Source organism: Camelus ferus, chromosome X (assembly GCF_009834535.1).
Source record: "Camelus ferus isolate YT-003-E chromosome X, BCGSAC_Cfer_1.0, whole genome shotgun sequence".
Lineage (NCBI taxonomy): Eukaryota > Metazoa > Chordata > Mammalia > Artiodactyla > Camelidae > Camelus > Camelus ferus.
This window is the reverse complement of record NC_045732.1, coordinates 23,292,030-23,315,603: the sequence shown is the minus strand read 5'-3', so window position 1 is coordinate 23,315,603 and position 23,574 is coordinate 23,292,030. Positions and strand designations below refer to the sequence as shown.

General features: G+C 44.6%; 1 protein-coding gene across 1 annotated transcript in view; it reads left to right on the top strand.

The window, feature by feature from the left end:
- The first annotated feature begins 835 nt into the window (after positions 1-835).
- The window catches only part of PTCHD1 (patched domain containing 1), a 53,864-nt gene continuing 31,125 nt past the window's right edge, over positions 836-23,574 (top strand). Inside the window, exon 1 of the mRNA XM_032474886.1 lies at positions 836-1,756. Within this exon, the coding sequence (XP_032330777.1) occupies positions 1,406-1,756 (351 nt within the window). The 5' untranslated portion in view covers positions 836-1,405. The remainder of the gene's footprint in view (positions 1,757-23,574) is intronic.

Genomic DNA, 23,574 nt, shown 5'->3' with positions numbered 1-23,574 from the left:
GTGTCACCCACTCCCACACTCGCTCCTTTGAGGAGGAGAGGTCGGGGTGGAGGAGAGAAGGGGAGTAACGCTACTGACTCCCTGACCAGCTGTTCACAAACACTCTGCCCGCAGGGGCGCCCGCTCCAGCCCCGCCGCTCCAGGTCCCCCAGCCCCGCCAGTGACGACAGAGAGAGGAGGAGGAGGAGGAGGAGGACGAGGAGGAGGAGGACGAGGACGAGGACGAGGAGGAGGAGGAGGCGGCGGCGGCGGCGGCGCCGCCGCCGCGGAGAGGGGGGAGTCCGGGAGCATCAGAGCCCTGGCGACCGGCGGCTCCACCGACTGACCATCATTATGAGCACTTTTATTACTGGGGGACGGGGTGGGGAAATTGAGGGGCGCGCCGCAGAACTGTCCAACCCACTCTGGAGCGACCCTAAATGAGAACGAAAAGAAAGATTCTCCACAGGCGCCTTTCAAGTGGACGTGCCCCAGACGCACACCCGGACTCTGTGGTCCCGCGGAAGCTGCAGTGTTGGGAATATTTTAAATGGCTCTTACTTGAGAGGAGGCGTGATTTCCACGTTCGAGCGTCTTCGCTCCCCACCCCCTCTCCGCACCAGCCAGTGCGCGCCACCACCTGAGCCTGGCGAGAGCCAGGGCGCACGCAGTCTTCAGCCTCCTCCTTTCCGCCTCTGGGGGGATTCGGCTCTGAGCCGGTCCGCCCGACGCCCCCCGGGAAAACTCTTTACTTTTTGTTTGGAAAATCGGGACCATTTCTTTATTCATCTCTGGGTCTCCCCGGAGGAGGACAGAGGCGGGGAGGGGAGGGAGGGAAGGGCGTGCGCGGCGGGCCGGGCCGGGGGAGGGGGAGTGCAGGGAGGGGAGGGGACTGGGTGTAGCCTGGAATTCTCCGTCCTCGTGTTCCTAGGCTGGCGCGCAGAGTCTCCCCACGATTGCGCCGCCGCCGCTCCCCGCGCCACCCCCGTCGTTGGCCTTGGGGGTCGGGTGAGTGGGGTCATGACGCGCCGCGGGGGCTGCCCCGGGCCCCTCCCGCGCTGAGGCGGGACGCTGCCCCGCCGCGCGGAGCCCCTCGGGCTGGGAGGCAGCAGAGGGTGGGGAGGGAGCACGGGGTAGGGCGGGGGTGGGGGCGGCGCGGAGGCCGCCAAGCTGGGGGGCTCTCCGGACCAGCGCGGCCGCGGGCAGGAGGGCGTGTCTCCGGCCCGAGGGGACCCTCCCGAGGCGCGGCGCGGGACTCCCCGATGGTGGTGCCGCGGCTCCGGGAGAGCACCGGGTCTCGCCTCCGCCGCCGCCGCCGCCGCCGCCGCCGCCGCGGGCGCCACCACCGCCGCCGCCGCCGCCGCCGCCGCCCGAGCCCGCGCCGAGCGTGCGCCTCGCCCTCCTCCCGCGCCCGCTCTGCTCTAGGATGCTGCGGCAGGTTCTGCACAGGGGCTTGAGGACGTGTTTCTCCCGGCTCGGCCACTTCATTGCCAGTCACCCTGTCTTCTTCGCCTCGGCGCCGGTGCTCATCTCCATCCTGCTCGGCGCCAGCTTCAGCCGCTACCAGGTCGAGGAGAGCGTGGAGCACCTGCTGGCGCCCCAGCACAGCCTGGCCAAGATCGAGCGCAACCTCGTCAACAGCCTCTTCCCAGTCAACCGCTCCAAGCACCGGCTCTACTCGGACCTGCAGACCCCTGGGCGCTACGGCCGGGTCATCGTCACCTCCTTCCAGAAAGCCAACATGCTGGACCAGCATCACACCGACCTGATCTTAAAGGTGAGAGGGGGGCGGGCGCGGGCAGCCTCTGCCGGCGCCGCTGCCGCTGCCGCGGTCGGGCTGGCTGTGTGCGGGGGTCCGGGCAGAGAGCGCCGCCTCTCCTAGCCCAGGCGGCTGCCGCAGGGACTCCCCTGCACTGCGCGCCCCTCGGAGGCCGCCCGGAGCCTCCCAGCCTCCTGGGCGGGGAGCGTCCGGGTGCGGGCCCGGCCCTGCCCTCGCCGCCGTCTCTCGCCACCCCGGCAGCCGCTGCAACAGTTGGGGCGGCGGCGGCCACGGTGCTTTGGTCGGTGCGCTTGTTTTGGATGCACTGGTCTTGGGGGCAGGGAGGCTTTGGGGCAACTGGGCCAGAAGGAGCCGAACTAGAGAAGACATTCTAGAAAGTCCTGCTACTTGAAAACAAAATACTATACTGGGGGAATTCAGAGACCCCCCTCTCTCCTGTCCTCAGTTTTTCTCCCCTTCCTCCGGCCCCGGAGTGTTTTGGGAAAGGCTGCTAGGAGGGGCTGTGAGGCGGCAGAGGAATGTGAAGCGGGATGGTGAAGAAAATGCCTCCCACCCACCAGCAAGAAGTGCGGTACTGGCGAGAACCGGGGCTGCCCTGCTGCCCTCTTCCCCCGAGCGAGGTAGCCATCTCGGTCTTCTAGGGTGGAAAGTGATGTGTGTAATTCGCAAATGTTTCCTCTTTCACAGTAGCTCCTCTCCTCCGAAATGCAAAAACTTCTTTGGGAAATGAGGGATTCGACTGATCTACTTTTATTTGGGTGCATTTGGGCGTGAGGGTGAGGGGCAGAGACAGAAAGATGAGGACAGAAGCCAGTCTGTGTGGCCCTGAGGAGAGCACACGAAACCGAGCAGCTGGTTAGAGGGTGACAGTGGCAGAAACAGGTTGTGCCGTCAGCCCGAGGTGGGAAATTGATGTAAAAAGTGAGGTTCATGGTGTAACTTTCAAGAAGTTCCTAAGAAAAGCAGAGGAGTGAGGGCTAGAATTGGGAAAGTGGAGACCTTGAGAGAGAAAAGCAAAAATAGGGGAGAATGTTCCATCCAAGTCCTGGTAGGGATTATGGATCTTGTTTACTTAAGGTTCTCCTCTGGGGAGGGCAGACAGGAACCAGTCCCAGCTGCAGCCCTGGGGCGGAGTGATGGAAGGTGCTGGTTTTGTGTGAGTCTCTGGTCCAGATCTGGAGGCTGGTTAGATTTCTAGTCTACTTATTCCACGGGAAGTCAGCCAGTGAACCTGGGGAATGCTTTCCTTCTCTTTTCCTGTACAGGTAACCCTTGATCCCTAGAGACAAGCCAATTTTCCTCTATTATTTTCTTCCCTTTATTTGTTGACATGTTATCAATCAGCAATTAGTAATAAGTAGAATCTGACTAGGAACTTAGTGGAATTAGGACCTTCCCACGTTGGGTGGCAGGTGATATTTTTAATAGCACACACATTATCACCATACTCATCACAGAACCTTCATAACATTAATCCCAAGCTGTTTGTTTTTCTCATGATTAGATTTCCAACATTGAAGTGGCTTTTCCCCCCAATACTTTAAGTAACGTATTTTGACACACAGATAAATACTGCTCCAGATACTTTCCCAAGAAAACATGTAGTAGTTTCATCATAGGCTTAAGAAAACTATAATTTAGCCAGTCCTGACAGTTAGAAAGCTGTCCCATCTTCTGATAGATGATCTACTAAATGATGTTTTTTGTATTTTTTTTTGAGGTGATTGTTCCCACTGGCTTTTTCTTTCCACCCTAACAAACCGTCACGCCACTGTGACGGGCAGTCACCAGTTACATTCACTCTCAAGGTTAATGAGACATCAACAGGCACATCAGATCTCTTTTCAACTAGATTGTTTCTCTCCTATTTGATTTTGATCTGTTCAGGACAGAAAACCATATCAGAAGAGAAAGTTGGGTCAGGAGGGAAAGGGAGGCTGGCTTTGCCTCTGGATCTAAAGGGCAAGTTTAAAGGACGGCGGTCTTGTCAGTGAATTGTTTTAAGAAATGGGATGTTTTTTCATGTTCTAGATATCTAGGGAAAACCACAATCAAGTGCAAGAGTGGTCAGAACTCATTTATAGCTGATGGCTCTCTGGTGAAATGAATTCATAGCACTTACGAAAACCCAGATTTATGAAACTGAGGGAATTGCCTTCAATTTTATATATCCATTTTTTTTCTTATATCCAACCCGTATATTTGTTAGGTTTGGAGCCGAGAGGACAGAAAAAACAATGGACCCTCGGTAGTCATGGTAATGTAAAGTGTGCAACACGCACTTATCTTTTTTCTTTTTCCTATTAGAGACATGAAAGATTTGTCCTTTACAAAAGGTGTTAGGAGTGAGAGAGTCACTGTTTCTGCCCTTACTAGTGTTATTCTGATACTCTGTTGCTGGCATCAAGGACAGCCCTGACAGCTGACATTGTACACGATACCAACCAGCCCCTGCCTATTTTATAACATCACATTTGAAGGAAAGTGGACAAAGCATAACCAGGGTCTGAGGCTTCACTATGAAACTGAAGGAAGTAACTTGCAGGGCTGTGCCATTTACTCCTCAGAATGCTCGGGGGTGGTACCTCTTCAAAGAAGGAGATCCTTCTTGGGATTTCAGTCCAACTACTTTCTGATCAAAAACAGACTGGGAAGGGATGATGACAAAAAATGAAAATCCAGGTTGATTTTTGAAAAGTATAATTGAGGGTATCACAGAAAAAATAATCCATGTTCAAAAATCCAGCTGATCTGCTTTGCAGGCACTTCCTCAAATTCATGCGAGTGACATGATTGCAGAGGTGCTCTGACCTTGGCAGTGTAGAATCTGACCACCATCTATGAGAGGGGTGACTCTCCCTAGCAATGGTTTTCCTCTGAAGGCTGCAGGGCAAGGATGTAATTTGGGGTGGAAGTGGGTGGGACCTGATGGTGCTGGTAAGGGATCAACCACTAATTTCTGAACCCCTTTAAAAACATGTTGATCTTTAAAAGTCTTCATTTCCCTAGAAGATTAAATTTAGCTCATTATTCTATTTTAACAAAATCCATGATGTTCATCTTGCAGCAAATTTTAGAGTTAGTACCTCATGAGCTTTTATAGATATGTTTCTTCTGGATCACCTAAAATGAAGTGTAAGCAGGTCTTAGTTGAGAACTGATCTGGCTGTGGCCGAGACAATACTTGATTTATTCCAGAATCATCTGTGTAGAGTGAAGAGCCAGTTTAGCCCAGTGCCTATAATAACGATATCACCTTTATAACAGCTTCTAAGTTATAAACATGTACAGTGTGTTTAAATATAGTGAACACCTCAGGGTAGGCAGGAAAAGTGGTATTATTCCATTTTACAGATGTAAAAAGTGTTCCTTAGAAATTAACTGACTTGTCCATAGAAGAAAGACAAAGAGAACCAGGACTGGGACCTAGGGTTTTAACGCCTAGCCCAGTGCTCTTTTCACTCTCCTTTACTGCCTCCCATGTGATAAACTACCTGAATGATTTAAAATGTACATTTTTGTTATCTAAATGAAGTCTGTTTGATCAAAGTCTCATCCCACCCCATACCACTGTTCTAAAAGTGGCATCTGGATCATAAGGAGATTCTCTTGACGGATGCTGCCTGATCTCAATGGAAATCCACATATAGAGATTCTACATGCCCAAAGTAAACCATAAGCTATTTGGAATTAGCAATATACAAAGACAAAATATTTTACTGGAAAAGTCTCTGGATGATTGAATGCAGCAATTTTCTGCTTGAGTGCTGTTCATGGTCGGGTCCAGGTGGATTCAACTCCAGTGCCTCACACAGTCCCTGGCACCTAGTAGACCCTCGGTAAATATCTGTCTAATGGACTGTCTGCCCTAGTTTACTCAGACGTTTATGTGATGGGCAAAGAAAACTCCACAGAAACTACTATGAAATATATCTTCAAAATAACATTTTTATGTTTACAATTTTCAGGCAGTTTCTAGGCTTTTCTTTTTCCAAGATAGCATTCTTCCTTCCTTGATCATCTGTGTAGTCATATCAAAACTCCAATTTTGAAACTGGGTAGAGGCATCTCCTCTGCACAACATCCTCTTCTTCAGAGGAACCACATAGGATATTTTATTCCAAAGCAAGGGAAGGACACATCCTCACTACACAGACATTCTTCCTCTTACTTACTCAGGGAATCTCACTGTTCAAATGTTGAGTTTCTATTTATTTAAACTTTTTATGTTTAAATATATGAAGGAGAACTAAGTTGCAAAATGAGATTAATAGAATTTAACTTGGAACTATTTAATTCAAGCATTCCACGAAGGGCAGCATAAGTGCTAGCTCAGGGTCACAGAGACTTGGTAGCTGGATCAAGATCCCAGTATTTCCAAATACTGTCTCAGCAATTTCAGTCATTACAGGAATTGCCATCATTTCTTTCTCTACAGTCTAAGGATGGGCAAATTCCAGCCTATTTTTGAGCTTAGGAGTTTTTACATTTTTAAAAGACTGTAACAAAACAAAACAAAAACAAAGATGAATATGAGACAGAGATGGCCTGTGACTCTCAAAGCCTAAAATATTTACTCTTTGGTCCTTTACATGAAGAAGTGCCTATACAGTCTTCCAAAACTCCCTTCCAGGAGCAATTTCAGGACGTTAATGCTGTTTAATAACCAGTGGTTCTCAACCAGGGGCAACTCTGCCCTGCAGGGGACATTCAGCAATGGTTGGAGAAACTTTAGATTGTCACAACTGAGGGTGGGTGGCTACTGGCATCTAGTGGGTGGAGATCATGGATGCTGTTCAACATCCTATGCGTGCAGGACAGCCCTGCACAACAAAGAATTATCTGGCCCCAAATCCTGCTTGAAGGGGTTCTTTGTGTGTTTCTTTTGTTTGGATTTTTTTCATCTGCACTGATTACGTAAAATGTAAAAATGCCAAAGAGAAGTTCACATCCAAAAATCTTCTAGAACTTTGACAGGGGTCAAATACTATGACTTCTGAGGAGATGTTTGGTTGAACAATCAGGCAAAGACAAGATTTTCCTGCGTAATCTTCCCCAAGATGCAGTCATCTTGTTCTCCTATAGCTCTGTCCTTTATGGTCTAAATCCCACCGTAGACGAACCCAAGAAACTGAAAACAGTCTAACTGCTTCAGTAGCAAGGCTGCTGAATTGATGCTGGCCTTGAGACTTGTCAGAGCGCCCGTTATTGGCAGGCCTGACCCTCAATCCGTAGCAGTCACCCACTAGGCTGGGCTTCTCCTGACAGGATTTAAGACCCCACTGTATGCAGTGAGCTGCCGAGGAGGCAGGAGGCAGTGCTTTGTTACCTAGTCCAGCTGCTTTGCTTTTCTGAACATAAAATGACAAAAGAACTTGCATCCAAGAAACGGGATCAAAGACCCTTGGGTTTGGAAGGCACCTTAAAGGTCATCTCCACAGACACTGGGATATGCTCTTAGCATCTCAGGGTGCTTTGTCTGGTGACAGGTGCTACAATGACTTGGGTAGCCCAGTCCTTACTATGAGTTATCCAGGTGGTAGGTACTCTTAGAAATGATTGAGGCCAGGCCTAAAAGGGCAGCATTCGTGCATCCGGTGGACAAGCCAACTGCCTTTTGCACTTTATTTTTGCACTAAGAGAAAAGTAAGGAGAGTGAGATGGCTTTTCATTCCCCTGGCATTTCATAGGAACAGCATCCAGATAATCCAAGTACAATATCATTCTAAGGTTGTCTGACTTCTAACACATTTCATTTGTGTGACTAGCATCCTCAAATGCCCACTGTGTGTTGTCTCATTTAGACTTCGGGAACAATCTTTTACTCCCCCATGTAGATAAGCATTTGGGACAAACTTTGGGTAAACTGCTAATTTAAACTGAAATTTAAGGAGGGGCCAAGATGACGGAGTAGAAGGATGCTCGTAGCTCACCCTTTCCCACAAATACACCAAAACTCACATCCACGGACCCACCCACCCAGCCAACCAGAGCACCTGCTGAACTCCAACAGAACATCGCCCTCTTCAAAAGATAAACTGAAATTTAAATATAAAGCTGTAGTGTAAGAGGAAGCGCACCTTTTTAATGACTCAGTATCTTGACAGATGCCATGTTAGAGTTAGAGAAGGATGATATTTTTTAATGAACAGGAAGACTAAACCTCTCAGGATGCACCCGACTTAGAAACCTCATACAAACAGCTGAGCACCAAACTGGTGACTTCTTAGGATAATTAAGAGAAGGAGAAGGAAGCTAAAAGAAGTTACTTGTTTCCTGCCTGAGAGGTTGCAGCATCCCTTGGCACAAGAGCCAGGGGATCTGATCAGCTTTGACTTTGTGTTATCTGCCATCTGGTACCTGACTTTGGGGCTCAGTGTGAGCCCCAAGGGATACCTGAGATGGGCTTGAAGCAGGCCTTTGAAGTCACCTGCTTGGTAGCACATCACAGCAAGCAGGCCTGTCTGCAGCACTGCCTGTGCTGCTGCCACATGCCCGGAAGGCCACAGAACTTCCGAGGAATCCTGCCAGACTGATTTAATGACCAGCAGGGGAGGTGAGTAATCTCTAACCTTTAAAAGACCAAAAAAAAAAAAAAGAAATCAACACCAGTTGTTATTTCATATGGGAAGCCTTGAATAATATGTTGTTCCTGCAACTTCAGAATTCAGGTTTTGAACAAAAGAAGACAATGGGGGAATAGGGAAGCTATTTTTATCTTCATGCTCTCTAAGAAAATCCTCTCGAGAATATTGTGTCTGGTGTTTTGAAAGATCCTCATCTTCCACTTTAGGTTTAAGTCATGGGCTTCAAGTATAGCCAAGATGAGGATGGAATACAAGCAGTTACCTTGGGAGGTGATATCCGAAAACACTGTTAAGGAAGTAAGGACGTGAAATAGGGAGTAGCAGGAAGCCAGTCATGGGAGTGTTCTCAAGCAAGTGTCCACCCAGGGCTCAGTCTCACTGGGGAACTCAGGGAGACACTGGAGAACACGTATCACCCACGTTATCCCAACTGTGGGTGAAGGAGCCGGCTATTCATTCCCCAGCTCTCCAGCCATCATTAATTAATTGATCAGGCTACATCCCAGGACATTAAATAAATCTCGAGCAATTCCAGATGCCGTATGTGTCCCTATAATCAGAACAGCTTTTGTTGTTTTATAAAAGCCAGAAGCAAAGAGCAGCAGGTGTTTGCAGTAAGTAGCCTGACAAGTAGAGGTGAGTGTGAACTGACAGAATATGGGTGGGACCCTGGGAGCATCTGCACTAAGGTCTTACTTCCGTCTAGAGATATTTATCTACGAGCTTGGGGCCCACATTGCTAAAGGACGTTTGTCTCTTCACTCAACAAGATGGCCACCATCACCTTGGCAAGAATGATCCACATTCAGTTATTCTTGAATTTGATAAGTAACTTCCATTTTCAGTTTTGCCACTGGATGGTGGTAAAGATGATTCCAAATAGGGCCTGGACACTACACGGACCTGGGGTTTTATACGCTAAACCCCTACATTTGAGTGACCTGTGTCCAGCCCCTCTTCCCTTTATGAATACAGGCCCTCATTTCACAGCCCCCATCTTCACACATCTACTTGTATTTTCTCCCCCCTAGAAATGCACTCATTCCTTCCTTTGAGGTCAGACTCACATGTCTCCTACTTTATTAGACCTTCCCAAATTCATGGCTCCCTTCCTCCCTTAAATCTATCTGGCTTATCTGGCTTTCAGTTGTATCCACATTCTTAATGCTTAACTCCACACTATTACGTAATTTGTTGTCTTGTCACTCGATAGTTTTTCTTAAGCAAGATCATAAGCTCTTCAAGGGCAGAAACAATGTCTCATATTCCCATATCTCTCCTAGAAACTAGTATAATGTGGAGTGTACAGCAGGTGCTTAATATATTGTTGCTGGTTGATGTCTTGTAGGATGGAGAGTGTTCTCTCCCTTCCCTGTTGATTTATTTTGGTCAAATATAATTTTGCCAGGTAGCATGACCATGTGATTTCTTTAGATCTGTCATCATTTCTTATCCTTGACAAATTTTGGTTTCAAACTTGATGATAAGCAATAAGCATCCATTCTGCTTCAGGATCTGCTGACATTTACTTAATAGGAGGAGAAACTCTTAGAAAAACAAACACCTGATCACCTCCTTTGGTTCAAGTACAGTTTGGAAAGATGTGAACTTGATCTCAGTCTCCAGTGGTCCATTCCCATTTGGGAGGGCAGAGCAATCTGCAGTTCCCAGCAAGCACCCTCAAAGTCAGCTCTCTACTACGTCCTTATTTGCATGACGTAAAGTCTCAAAACATTGGTCAAATGATTACTTAAATGTAAACATGAAACACATTTTTAAAAAGTCAAGGACAAGTGGTTTTCCTAGATGTAGCATCAATGTTCAAGAGATCACCATTCTGATGTTACTCAGCCTCGCAGTTCTTAAGAGCCCAGGATAACAGACTTGTTCTAAGACGTGAACTTTAAAAATGATACTGGTACAAAATCAGTGTATCTCTGGTGAATTTAATGGAAACATGAGAGCTGCTAATTTCTTAGCATTAAAGGTGATATTCCTTTGCCCATTCTTCCATGGGCTCAATGAATTTGTCAAATGCCATGCTTTTGTCAATTCCTTCTAATTGTCTCAAGAAAAACTGTATTTCTGCTATAGAACTATCGTAAGTGCTCAGAAAAAATCTTTGTGATACTCTACCTTAATTTTGTGACGTTTGCATTGTTGCCTTTTGTTTTGATTCTGGTTTGGGTATGGCATGTAGGCAAGTGGTCATACTGAGTAAAGACTGATTGCTCTTGGACTCTTTAATGTGCCCACACAACACTTGGGCATCTTGTAAAAGCACAGATTCTGATTCAGCTGGGGTGGGACCTGCAATTCTGAATTTCGAACAAGCTGTCAGGTGAGGTGGATGCTGCCAGTCAGTGGAGCACACTTTTGAGTAGCAAGGCTCAAGTTTAGCTTTTGTGAACAGAACACTGGACTTGAAGTCAGTAAAGCCAAGATCAAATCCCAGTTCTCCTAAGGAGGTGACTTTGGGTAAGTCGCCTAACCTCCCTGAGAAGCAAGTTCCTATTTGACTGGATGTAACAGCATCCCCCACATCCACCCGCGGTAAGGGTGCAGTGAGATAAGGTATGTGAAGGCACTGTGTAACCATATCCTTCTGGAAGGTGTGTTATCATTATTGCCATTTGCTTTGAAAGTGACTATTATTTCCTCATATGTGCGAGCCCTTTCAGACCCATTATTGCCTGTTGAGTAAATACATGTAGGCATTTTTAAATTTTGATCCAAGAGGCAATAATGGGTGCTCAATCTACATTCTCAATACTCAGATTGGCAATTTGTTGGTCTTTAATAACGCCATCTGAGTCATTACAGACGATTGGATTCATCGTATGCTGAGCATACAGCTCCTAAGTTCTTAGCCAGGCAGAGCTGTCAGTGGCGATGGGCAGATTGCATTCCGCTCATCAAGGTGGTTTCTCAGGGCTCAGAACCTCATCTTCATGCTCGACAGGGCTCTGCACACAAAGGAAGCATTCACTTCTTGTGCAGAAGTGTCTTTGGAATTAAAAGCTCTGGGAGGCTGTGGGCTCCTGTTTCAAAGTTCTCATCACCCCTCCTCACAAGGTGGCAGGCCAGAAAGGGATTCTCCAGCAATTTAGGTGAAAAAGGTGATAACCCTTCTCTCTCACTGAATTTACATAACTCCAGTGTTTCCCAGAGAAATCTTGCCAACATAAGTGTATCTGCAAGCACTTCAAAGGGAAGAGTGGGTCAGAACTGCCGGAGATCATGAGAACCAGGCAAAGTGATAATTGTAAAGCCCTTTGAAGCCGTGAAATGTCAAATTTTGCTGACTAGGGGTTTTAATCATGTAGGTCAGTGCATTTCCCCCACCTTCCCTTTTCTAAAATTTCTTTTCATAGGGTTATAAAAGAAATCTATAATTATTTAGGATCAAAATCAAATCCACCGAAGAAGATTTTTCTGCCTCCCTAGTTCTCTATGCCTAAACTCTTCAAACAAAACTAACCTCAGTTTAAGTGAAGATTAGCAATTCTTCTCAAATTTGAATATGCTTTCGAATTCCCTGGGAATTTTATTAATGTTCAATTCTGATTCAATAGGTCTGGGACAGCCGACCTGAGCTTCTGCATTTCTAACAAGCTCCCAGGGCTGCTGCTGCTGCTGGAAAAGTTATTTGTTCAGCCATTAGTTTTGAATGATGCTGTCACAGTGACTGTGCAAAGGGTACTACCTAAGTCTGAACCTTTCAAGTTCACAGTTTAAGGCCAGCATACTGGACAGAGGGCCATGCCCCTGCTGCCTGTCTCCAGGTGCTGGATACTAGGAGAAAGGGGCTGAGTAGAAGAAAGTACACTCTGAGATGAGGGGGAGAGAGACAGCCCCCCGCTCCACACACACCCACTGTGGCTGTTGTTGCTACCGTCACTATGTGATTGCCAAAGCTTCCTTTCTTCCAAAGGCTTCTCACACAGGGTCACCTGCCATTTGCCTTTGCAGAAACATTCTTTACATCGGACCAGAAGGCACAGCAGGTACACATAGGAGCTACATGTTGTGTTTCTGAGACAAGGACGCAGCTCTGTGGTTGCCAGAGGTGAGGTGTCCATGGAGAGGGCCCTGGCAGCTCATGTTCAGTTTCAACTACTGACTGACATCAGTGCTGTTAGAGAGAGGTGCAGTAGACCTGGAGTCAAGTTCACTGAGTACTTGTTTTGGCATAGTGGAATTAGCATTGTTTCAGAGCCCCAAAGTTCTGTGTTTGAGGCTGTGAACCATTAATGCGCCCGTGACCAAGACATTTAACCTCTGTGCGGTTTTAATTTCCTCACCCATAAAATGGGATCAGCAATATCATCATCAAGGTGTTGGAAGATAAAAGCAGATAATGTGTGTGAACAAATTTTGTAAAGCATAGCCTGCTAAAGCCACTCAAATCTCACAGTATCTGCACCGAACACACACGTTCGTCGGGGGCAAGAGAACAAGCTCCTGGGGATTCCCAGGGGAGAAGACTAAACGTGTTAGTCACCCAGTTGTCACATTTCACATCACCATCTCCTTTTATAAATAGTGCCTGTACAGTCAGTGACCACCTTTTACTAACCAGACGCTTTGCTGACATGGCTTTATGCTCCCAGAAGATGTAATATTACATCAGTCTATATTTTTACTTTGAATTATCCAAGAAGAATTTTAAAATAGCACAGCCATTGTCTACACTTGTAAAGCCTTAGACTTGCACTGTCCAATTCAGAAGCCACTAGCTACATGTGGCTACTTGATGTAAGTTTACATTAATTAAAATAAGAAATTTGTTGCCTCACTTTTCAAGTGCTTAATAGCCACATGTGCCTGTAATGAGCAGAACAGATAACATTTTCATCACCAGAAAAGTTCTATTCTACAGTGCTGCTTTTTACAAATAACTGATACATCATATAGCTTAACTAATAAGCAGTGGAATCAAGATTCAAACACAGATCTAGCTTCTAAAGCATCATTTAATAAGTAACTACACCACACTGCCTCCATGAAATACAGAAACAGATGAGTAAGGCATGGCCCCTAGTGCCTGATGGCCTTGAAGTAGTATTTCAGTCAGTAACAGAGTAAGGGGGAATTTTCCGTTTCAGCTTCGACATGTAAAGAGCTTGGAAGCTGTCACTCCCATCCTTACAACAGGTAAAACCTAGACAAACAGAAAATCGATGGCTTTTCTTGGACACATCAGAGAACTGAGGTCACAGGGCAAACTAAAATCCCCAAATCTGCAGACGCACACACATCCATAGAGACACAGGTACAGTCTGCCTACCTGGAGCAGAAGTCTCTGGCAGAAACACTTAAATGGTAATTTTGACAAACTGCTGGAAGCTTAGTGTGGAGTAACAGGAGACTGAGAGACTCCTGGGGGCTGCAGTCATTGTCTTTGTAGGCAGAGGGATGGGAGAGCTCATACTTTCTTAAGTTTCCCCTCCAGAAACCCTATCAGATTCCCAAGGTGAAGATGCCACGTTCACAAGCCCTGGAGAGGAGGAAGAGCAGCCCTCCTGAAACCCACCCGGTCTTCTCTGTAACACAGGGCTACCCTCCAGGGAAGGGGACTTGGCCAGAACACAATTTTGAAACTTTATCCTGGGCTCCTCCTTCCCACAGAGACCTCCTTGAGCTGTTCTGTCTCACAGAAGTTGGGGGTGAGTAATCGACAGGTGTCAGGACTTCAACGAAATAAATTAGGAGTGCTACGGCCAGGGAAGGGAGTAGGAGGCAGGGGAAGAAAACTACACCACTGGAGAAACATTTGTGAAGGGCACAGGCCCACTTGAAAACAGATTTCTTCAGAACATTATGTAGCATTTCCCCTTCCTACACCTTACCACATCATAATAATAACAGTGGATTACAGTTGAAGAGCTGCAAGACACAGAATCTGGGGAAGAGTACTTAGGGAAGTCAAAGTTAAGAGGAGAGACAAAAACAATGACAATAAAGAAATTCAAAGCTTCTGGCACTTATAGCCACAATAAACATTATATACTTCCAAGCTCTTAGATTTTCATAAGCCCTTACTATGAAAACCTATTTACCTCAGTTCCCATAGACTGATGCAACATGTCCAGCTTTGGCAAAAAAAATTACAAGGCATGCAAAAAAGAAAAAATAAGTCTGAAGAGACAAAGTATCAGAATCATCCTCAGATATGACACTGATGTTAGCATTATTAGACAAATGTAAAATCACTGAAATAACTATGATTAATATGTTATGGGCTTTAATGGAAAAAGTAGATAACATCAAGAACAGATAATGTACGTGGAGAGAGGGAAACTCTCAGGATAAATCAAAAGGAAAAGCTAGAAATCAAAACTGTAGCAGAAGTTTTCTCAAACAACTGAGAGAATTCATTGCCTGCAGACCTACTCTGCGAGAAATTCTCTTCAGAAGGAAAATTATATAGCTCAAAAACTCAGACTGACATAAAGAAGAGTGTTAGAGAAGGAATAAATGAAGGTAAAATAAAATCTTCCTTATTTTTAATAGAGCTAAAAGGTAACTGTTTAAAGCAATAATAGTAATAATATATTGAGTGAGTATAACATATGGATAAATGGAATGAAATGTCAGCCATGTCACCAGGAACAGGAGAGAAGAATTGGGAATACTCTGTTATAACTGTACTACACATGAAGCATTACAGTATTATTTGAAGGTGAATTTAGATTAGGTATAAATATATATTGTAGGTGCTAGGGCAGCCACTGAAATTTTTTTGAAATATGTATAATTGATATACCAAGAGAGGAGATAAAATTGAATAATATAAATTCTCAAAACCAGACAAGACAGAAAACGAAGGGAAAAAAAGCAACAAAGAACAACTGCAACAAATAGAGAACAGTTACAACTATGGTAGATATTAATCCAACCATATCAATAATTATTTTAAACATCAATGATATAAATATACCAATTAAAAGGCAGTGACTATCAGAGTGGATCAAGAGAGAATAAGACCCAACTCCACGTTACCTACAAGGAACCCACTTTAAATATGAAGACTCAAGTTAAAAATAAAGGGATAGAGGAAGATGTACCATGCTACCACAAATCAAAAGAAAGCTAGAGTAATTGTATTAATTTCAGATACGGCTAACTTCAGGACAAGGAAAATTAGCGGGGATAAAAAGGGGCATTACATAATGATAAAGGGATCAATTGTCCAAGGAGACATAACAGTCCTAAACATGTATACACCTAACAAACAGAGCATTAAAATAACATGAGGCAAGAACTGATATAAATGAAAGAAGTAGACAAACACACTACCATAGTTGGAGGTTTCAACATTCCTCTGTTAGTAACTGGGAGAGCAAGCAGGCAGAAAATCAGTAAGGACATAGATGACTTGGACAGAAGTAAGGAGGAGGATGTCTCATACTTTGGGGAGAGACATACCTAAGTTTTATAAGGATTGCTCTTATAGAAATATAGACGCTAAGCTGGAGAGGCAAGATATTGGAGAGGGAGAGATTCCCTTCTCCACCCAGGAAACTGATACAAGTTTGTAAGCAAGCGGCTTTGAGTAGAATAGCTGTAGAAGGAGAAAAACGGGGCTAGATTAGACCACCATTTTCCGAAATGTGTTTTAGTAAAATTTTCTTTGATGCTACAAAAAAATTGGGTTCTGTGACCAAACAACTTTGGGAAACAATGTATGTGGTGTCCCCATATCAGATCCCTATATTGAAGGCATATTAGCATACCAAAGACTTTTAAAAGTTCCTCTGTAAAGAAATCTATTTAACTCTGTCCAGTCCAGCATTTCTCAAATTTATTTGATCATGGATAATTTTTACTTTTTTGGTGACCACTATTAACATCCCAGGGAACTAATGTGCTTCAGAATCCACACTGAAAATACTATCCCCAAAATCAAGAGATGGAATCAATAGGACTTGAGGGTCATTGGATCTGTGAGTAAACAAAGGGAGAAGAGTGATACCGGCTTAGGTTCCCACCTGGGTATGTAGAAGAAAGAGGAGGATGTTAACCATTAACAGGAATGAGGTGGAAGAACAAATTTGGAGGAAAGATTCAGCTGTTGGATATATGCCAGTTGAAATACTGCCATAATATGTACTTGCAAATCTTCAGGAGGCAGATAGAAATTCAGATTAGGAGTTTGGAAGAGAAGTGAGGTACTGATGTGAACTAGGGATTGGTCAGCATAAAGATGACAAGCCAAACCATGGAGGTGGAACTCACTGCCCATGAAGAGTTTATGAATGTGACAAGATTAGAAGTGCCAGAGACAGAATCTTGAGTAATATCAAACTTACAAGGTAGGTGACGGTAGAGGAGCAGTTAGATAGACACTGGAAAGCCAGGTTGAGAGGTGGGAGGAGAGGAGAATGTTGCTTCATGGAATTCATCATGGGAGAGAGGGAGGGTTTCAAATTACACATATTGAGCACCTTTGTTTGCCAGGCACTTAGTTAAAGACGCAGCTGTAAAAAAAAAAAAAAAAAAAACCATACCTATGCCTTCATGGAGCCTAGTGGAGTCTCATGAAAATCTCAAAACATTTAACCCTCTTTGATATTTATAAAGTACTATTTGACCCTGCATTATTGACTTAACTGTGTGTATCTGCTGAGAGTTTCAGAAAATGAGGACTGAAAAGTAGTCACTGGATTTACCTGCTTAGAAGTCATTGTGGAGTTGTGGTTGAGTGCTGGGATAAAGTCCAGACTGGAGTGGTTTGAGAAGTGAGTGGGAGGTGAGGAAATGAAGTTAGCGAGCATGAATCACTCTTTGAAGTGTAGCTGGAGATGGCAAATGTAAAGAGCTCCTTAAAGAAAGGGGGATAGGGCAGAAGTTGGAAGGGAAGTGGTGTCTGTTAGGCCTTTTTTAATATGGGAAAGACATAAGCATAGTTCAAAGCTCATGGGAAGGAACTAGTAGAAGAGGACATGGGAAAAGAGGGGATATATAATACTAGGAAGAAGGAAAGGAAAGCCAGACCCAATGGAAGGAATTGATCTCAGAGGAAGAGTCATGGCCTTGATTTTCACAGGAGGGAGAATAAAAACAGATGAGTGTGGGTATTTTTATAGATATGGTGGCAGCAAGTTGAGGGTAATTTCCATCTGATGGCTTGGGGTTTTCTCTGTAAGACAGAAAACAAGATCAGTAGCTGAAAGTCTTATCAAGTGCTGAAGAAAGTATGCATTTGTCATTATAATATTTATGGGCTTGGAGGCCAACTGCTAAGGGAATGAAAAGAGACTAGGTGGTAAATTGGAAGTAATCTTGGAATTTGGGTATGAAAGTCAAGAGACAGTCTCTTCCTCCCTTTTGTCTCAAGATGGGCAAAAGTATAGAGAAGAAATTGAAGCGGAAGGGAGAGGCAAGTTGAGAGCTCACACTGGATATATTTAAATTTGAGAAGAATATGGATTATATAGAAGTGAGGATTTCTTGGGGGAGAGGGTATAACTCAGTGGTAGAGTGCTTAGCATTCACGAGATCCTGCATTCAATCCCCAGTACCTCCACTGAAAAAAAAACGTAATTAATAAATAAATAAATAGACCTAATTACCTCCCTTCAAAAAGCAAGCAAACAAAAAGAAGCAGGGTTTTCTTAAATCCAAGGGTTGTTTGGCATTTGAATGCCAGAGGAGACTGAAATGACCTAGAATGGTTCAAACAGAGGTTGGAGACAGTGTGACCTCCGAGAGTGACATACAGCCTTGGCATTCTGTCACATATCTCAGTGGTTCTCAACCCTGGCTACATGGTAGAATCACTAGAGGAATTCAAACATACCATGCCTAGGTCTCACACCCATAGATTCTCATTCCATTGGTCTGAAAACGGGGTGGCCTACTCCAAATGTGGTCCTCACACAGGGAGCAGCAGCAGCAACAGCAGCATCCCCTGGGACCTGGCTAGTACTGCAGGCTCCACCCAGACCTACTAGATCTGAATCTGTATCTTTACAAGACCTCCCATTGATTTGTGTGCAAATTAGCCTGAGGAGCATTGGACTAAAGCATGGTCTAGACAAGGGCCAGTCATGGATACATTTTGAAAGCTCCCCCAGGAAATTCTAAAGTGCACCCAGACTTGAGAACCACTAGATCCTTCTAAAACTATTAATTAAGCTCATGTGATAAAATGTCACAGTATCACACACACAAAGTGCATGCAAAAACTGGTGAAATCCAAATAAGGCCTGGACAGAGTTAAATAGCTGTTTAATGCACACTGGTGATGCCAAGGCAATTGCACAAGAGTGTGTTGGCTTGTAGTTGAGTTAATAGTATTGCACCAAAGTTGGTTTCATGGTTTTTATCATGTACTTTGGTTATGTAAGATGTTACCATTAGGGGGAAGCTGAGTGACAGATACCCAGGAACTCTGAACTTTATCTACAACCTCTTGTGAGTCTTAACTTTCTTTAAAGTAAAAAGTTAAAAAGAAAACATTTTAAGCTACAAGAAAGCTTGTCTAAGATGAGGAGCAGCTGTTCTCCATCGTCATCTAAGAAATAAACAGGCTCCATCACTCATTCGGAGTGGAGCCATTGGAGGATTTAAAGCAGAGGGATGACAGGTTTGGATTTGTGTTCTAGAAAAATAAATCTGGTGGCAGTTTGGAGGACTGACTAAAAGCCAAAAAGATGAGTTCAGAACCTGTTTCTGTCATCTGGATAGATCGTAAGGGCTAGAACCCAGTCAGGCGCAATGGAAATGGAGCATGAAAGGATGGATTTGAGAGATTCTGGAGGTAAAATCAACAGGATTGGATGAATGATTCGACTGTCAAGGCCCCTGGGAAGCTTTTTAAAATACATATACCAGAGCCTTCGCCAAGGAATTCTGATTTAAAGGTGTGAGAGGGTAAGCCCCAGCATCTGAGTTTGTAGAGTTCTACAGGTGGTTCAAATGGGCAGGGCTGAGAGCAGCTGGCCCCGACTGAGGAGGCGGGAAGTGCAGGGTAAACCTCACAGGTTTTCAATCCAGCCGTGCTGGAACCCACAGAACATGAGGAGGAGGCAGCAGAGAGACAGCCAGGATAAATTAGGGAGGTAGCCCTTCCTCTTCCATTTGTTTTATGTTGAGTAAAACTGTAAAACCCTGAGTTAAAATGGGGAAAGCCATTATCCTTGCAACCTAGCTATCTTCCCATGGCTTATGTAAACAAAGTTTTCAATGAAAATAAAACCTTAGTTCAATTGTTTCTGCCATCCAAATGGAACTTTAGCTTATTTTAAAACAAAACAACAACTCTCTCTTAACCCCAAATTTTGAAGGATTTATACAGACAAATCTTCAGGAAGCGAGGCTAAATGTTTGTTGTGACTACCACTGGCCCCTCTGCATATTCTGGAAAGCCCCTCCCAACCTTTCTCCTAAATCCACCCAGATACCACTCCCATCTTCCTCCGAGCAAGTCTTTCCTTTTGGGTTGGTTGGGTTTTGCTCCTGTGAGGCTGTGTTTTGGAATCCAACAGGTGCAGTGTGGTCACTGCTGCCCGCATCTCCTGGGTCAGCAGGACAGAAGGCGCAGTGAAGCCTCGGCAGTCAGCCCACACTCCTAGTAAACCCCCAGATTCCTGGGAGTCTGGGAAGGGGTCTGGGAGCGTGCACCACGCCCTCAGAGCATCAAGTGAGAAGCCGTGGATGGCTAATGGCTTATCTTTTTCAGGGTAAGCCACCAAAGCCACCAATCTCTGCCTCATAAAAACCATCTAGGGTTTCCCCACTGAGAGTTGCTTGCTGTCTATTGGGATCTCTGTTTATAAAGTTGTATGCGAAGCCCTCGTGAAAATGTTTCCTTTTCAAAAGTCTGTTCTTTAGCATTTCAATTTTCCCCATGAAGGATATTTTTGACCCTTTTTTAACTTAAAAAGAGAAGTTACGAAGCCCACTAGTATCTAATAATGCAGAAGCACCTCACAATATATAATAAGCACATTGCAGAGTTTTAACAATTACTTAAAAGGTTAATGTGAGATAGAAAACATCAAGGTGGCACTTACAGGGATACTTCAGTGTTTATGTCTCAGCTTTCTACTTGCTCTGTTATTTGCAAGGTAACAGAGTCACGCCTAAGCTCATCCATTTCTTAAATGAACCCAAACTTAGTTTGAGATCTGCAGGCTGGTCTATATTGAGTCTGATAAAACTCCTTCAGCTTGGAAAAAGAGAGAGGAGATGATAGACTGAGAATTTTTAAATCTCTTTATTCCTAATTCCAATGTCCCATTCTTTCTAGAACTGCATATATTAAAGCTGCCTGTGGATTCCCTTGAGAGCTGGGCTGGAAAAGCACTACAATGCTGTTTTGTTTTGTGTTTAAATTGTCACAGCATCTTTACTTTTAGACATGAAAGTATGTGTGCTCATTGTAGCAATCATCTTTCCCCACCTGTTCTGGTTCCTCTTGGTTGTTTGCTTTCTTGTCTGTTTTCCTCTCTCCCAACCCCTACCCGCACCCAAGTCTTTGAGAACTAGCTAGTACTTTGGGTTGATCATTTCTCAGTATTTAATGTTTCAGGATATGCAAGTGGAAGCTATTTAATGCATGCTGGTGATGCCAGGGCAATTGGACAAGAATGTGTTGGCTTGTGCAGAATGTTCCTGTCTTGAGCATTGTGTACCTGCACTGTGCTGGGAGTGGGGCTATAACAAAGAATGAAACTCAAAGAGCTGAAAGAAGATGTCCTTATAACATGGCAACTGATGAGACAGATGTGTCCCACACACAGAGGACCAGAGAGAACCTCATTTGCGTTTCCAGGGCAGGCTTCCTAGAGGAGGCGATGCCTAAGCTGAGCCCATCACTCGTCACAAGTCCAAACTCCTAGAATGGAGGGCTGGAGTCCGCAACTGGGCTGCTGACTATGCAGCCCTTTCTGAAGCAGCCCCAGTTTCTTATCAGCTCGGATCTACAGCGGCTTCTCCCCACAGATAGAGAACAGGGCTCTAAAAAGTACCCTGCACACCCTGCCTGACATCACATAAGGCACTGCAGAATATCAAGTTTAGTAAACCTTGCCATTGTGCCTCCCACAAAAAGAGAAATGCTACTTCTCACAAGGATAAAACCCTCACATCACAAGACAGGCATTAGCTCTATGACAAGAACACCACTAGACAGCAAGGACGAATATGGGATGTCTAGGCATTAAATTAAAACCATCATGGGTCTCATGAATAGAAACACATAGGTGAAGATGCCCACTGTACATTCTGGTTGAGACGGGGTGAGGTTCCAGCATTTACTAAGAACCTACTTTGCCTCATTCAGAAATCAACAACACTTCTACACAGTAATCCCTTTTGATGGTGTGGAAATGGAGGCTTAAGGGGATTTGTCCAACACCATTAGATGGTCACCAGCTTAGTTGGCTAGGAACCCAAGTCTGTGTGAACCCCTTTTAGCATGCCAGGCTGCCTCTAGAACTCTTCTTTCTTTCATTCTTTACAGTCAGCCTCACTTGTCTTGAACTTAGATATTCTCTGACAAATCAATAAAGAAAAGACATAACAACCCAATAACCAAAGGGACCAACAGCTTGAACAGGCACTTTGGAGAAGAGGATAGCTGCATGGCTACTGAGTGTGTGCGATGATGCTGGGTTTCAGGAATCATGAAAATGCACATTCAACTAAAATGAAGTACCAGCACACACCCACCAGAATGGTAAAAATTTGAAATACTGATAATATCAAGTGTTGTTGAGGATATGGGGCAACTGGATCTCTCGTATATTGTTGGTGGGAATGTAAAATTGTACAATCACTTTGGAAAACTTAAACTATATATGTGCCTACTCTCTGATTCTGAAATTCCTCTCCTGGGTCTCTGTACTCAGTGGTATGCTAAGACTGGCTCCCACTGGCTCCTGAAAGCCCAATGGGCACATCTCTTCCTAACCCACATCCCCTTGGTAGCTTAAAATTGGCCATGGTGGGGGTATTTACAAATTCTTACAAGTCAGAGCTATTTTTGTTAGAGAACTTACTGTTTAACATTTGCCAACACACCACTGTAAATTCCTGAGAGAAATGAGTGCAGATGTTCACAAAAGGATTTGTACAAGAATGCCCATTGCAGTTTTATTGATAAAAACCCCAAACTGAGACAACCCAAAAGGTTCACCAGCAAGAGAATGAAAAAAATAAACTCTGGTATCTTCATGCAATGAAATGCTGCACAACAAAAATAAAAGCAAACTATAGAGAAACACAACATGGCTGAAATCTCCCAGGCTGTGGGTTGAGTAGAAGAAGGCAGACACAAAAGAGTACAGTTGACCTTTGAACAACACGGGGGTTAGGGACACTGACCTTCCGTGTGGTGGAAAATCCATATGTAACTTTACAGTTGCCCCCCCAAATCTGTAGTTTTATACCCACTAGTTCAACCAACCGAGGATCATGTAGTACTGTAGTACGTACTTACTGAAAACCCGAATGTAAATGAATGAACCCACGCAGTTCAAACCCATGTTGTTCAAGGGTCAGCTGTATACACTGCATAATTCCATTTATCGGAAACTCAAGACAAGCAAAGCTACTCAATGTTGATAGAAGTCAGAATAATTTTCCTCTGAGGGTTCTGGAGGTATTGACTAGAAGGGACACAAGGGGGCCTTCTGGGTGCTGTAGATGTTCTGTGTCTTGACCCGAGGAATGATCATATAGGTATATACATATATATATAATTCATTGAGCTGTACACTTGAGATTTGTGCACTTCACTGTATACATGTTATACCTCAATAATGAACACTGTGCACACACACTCACATTCTATTCAGTGACCCTGTTAATATGGCAGAAGAGTTAGACTACCATCTCAGCAGTGCAGAGCATCCAACAAAGGTGAGTACCGACAAGAAGAAAAGCAGTCTGAATCTTGGCAGACAAATCAGCTCAGTTTTACTGACATCTGACACACTGCCATCATGGAGACTTTCAACACCTGTACTGGCAGCACGGCTGATGCATGAAGAATTTGCCTCCACCAGCACATTCTCCCCAGGCACATCACTGCCTGGGAAGGGATCCAGTGAACACATCAGCTGTCTCTCCCACACACCTACCACCGTAACAGCAGAAATCCAGAAATGTAAAGATAGGGACTCTCATCCAACTTGGGCAATATTCCAGCACTTGCTGTCAACAGAGAACACTGAAGCCTGAGACCCTACCTGCTGAGATGTTCCAGAAGGATGC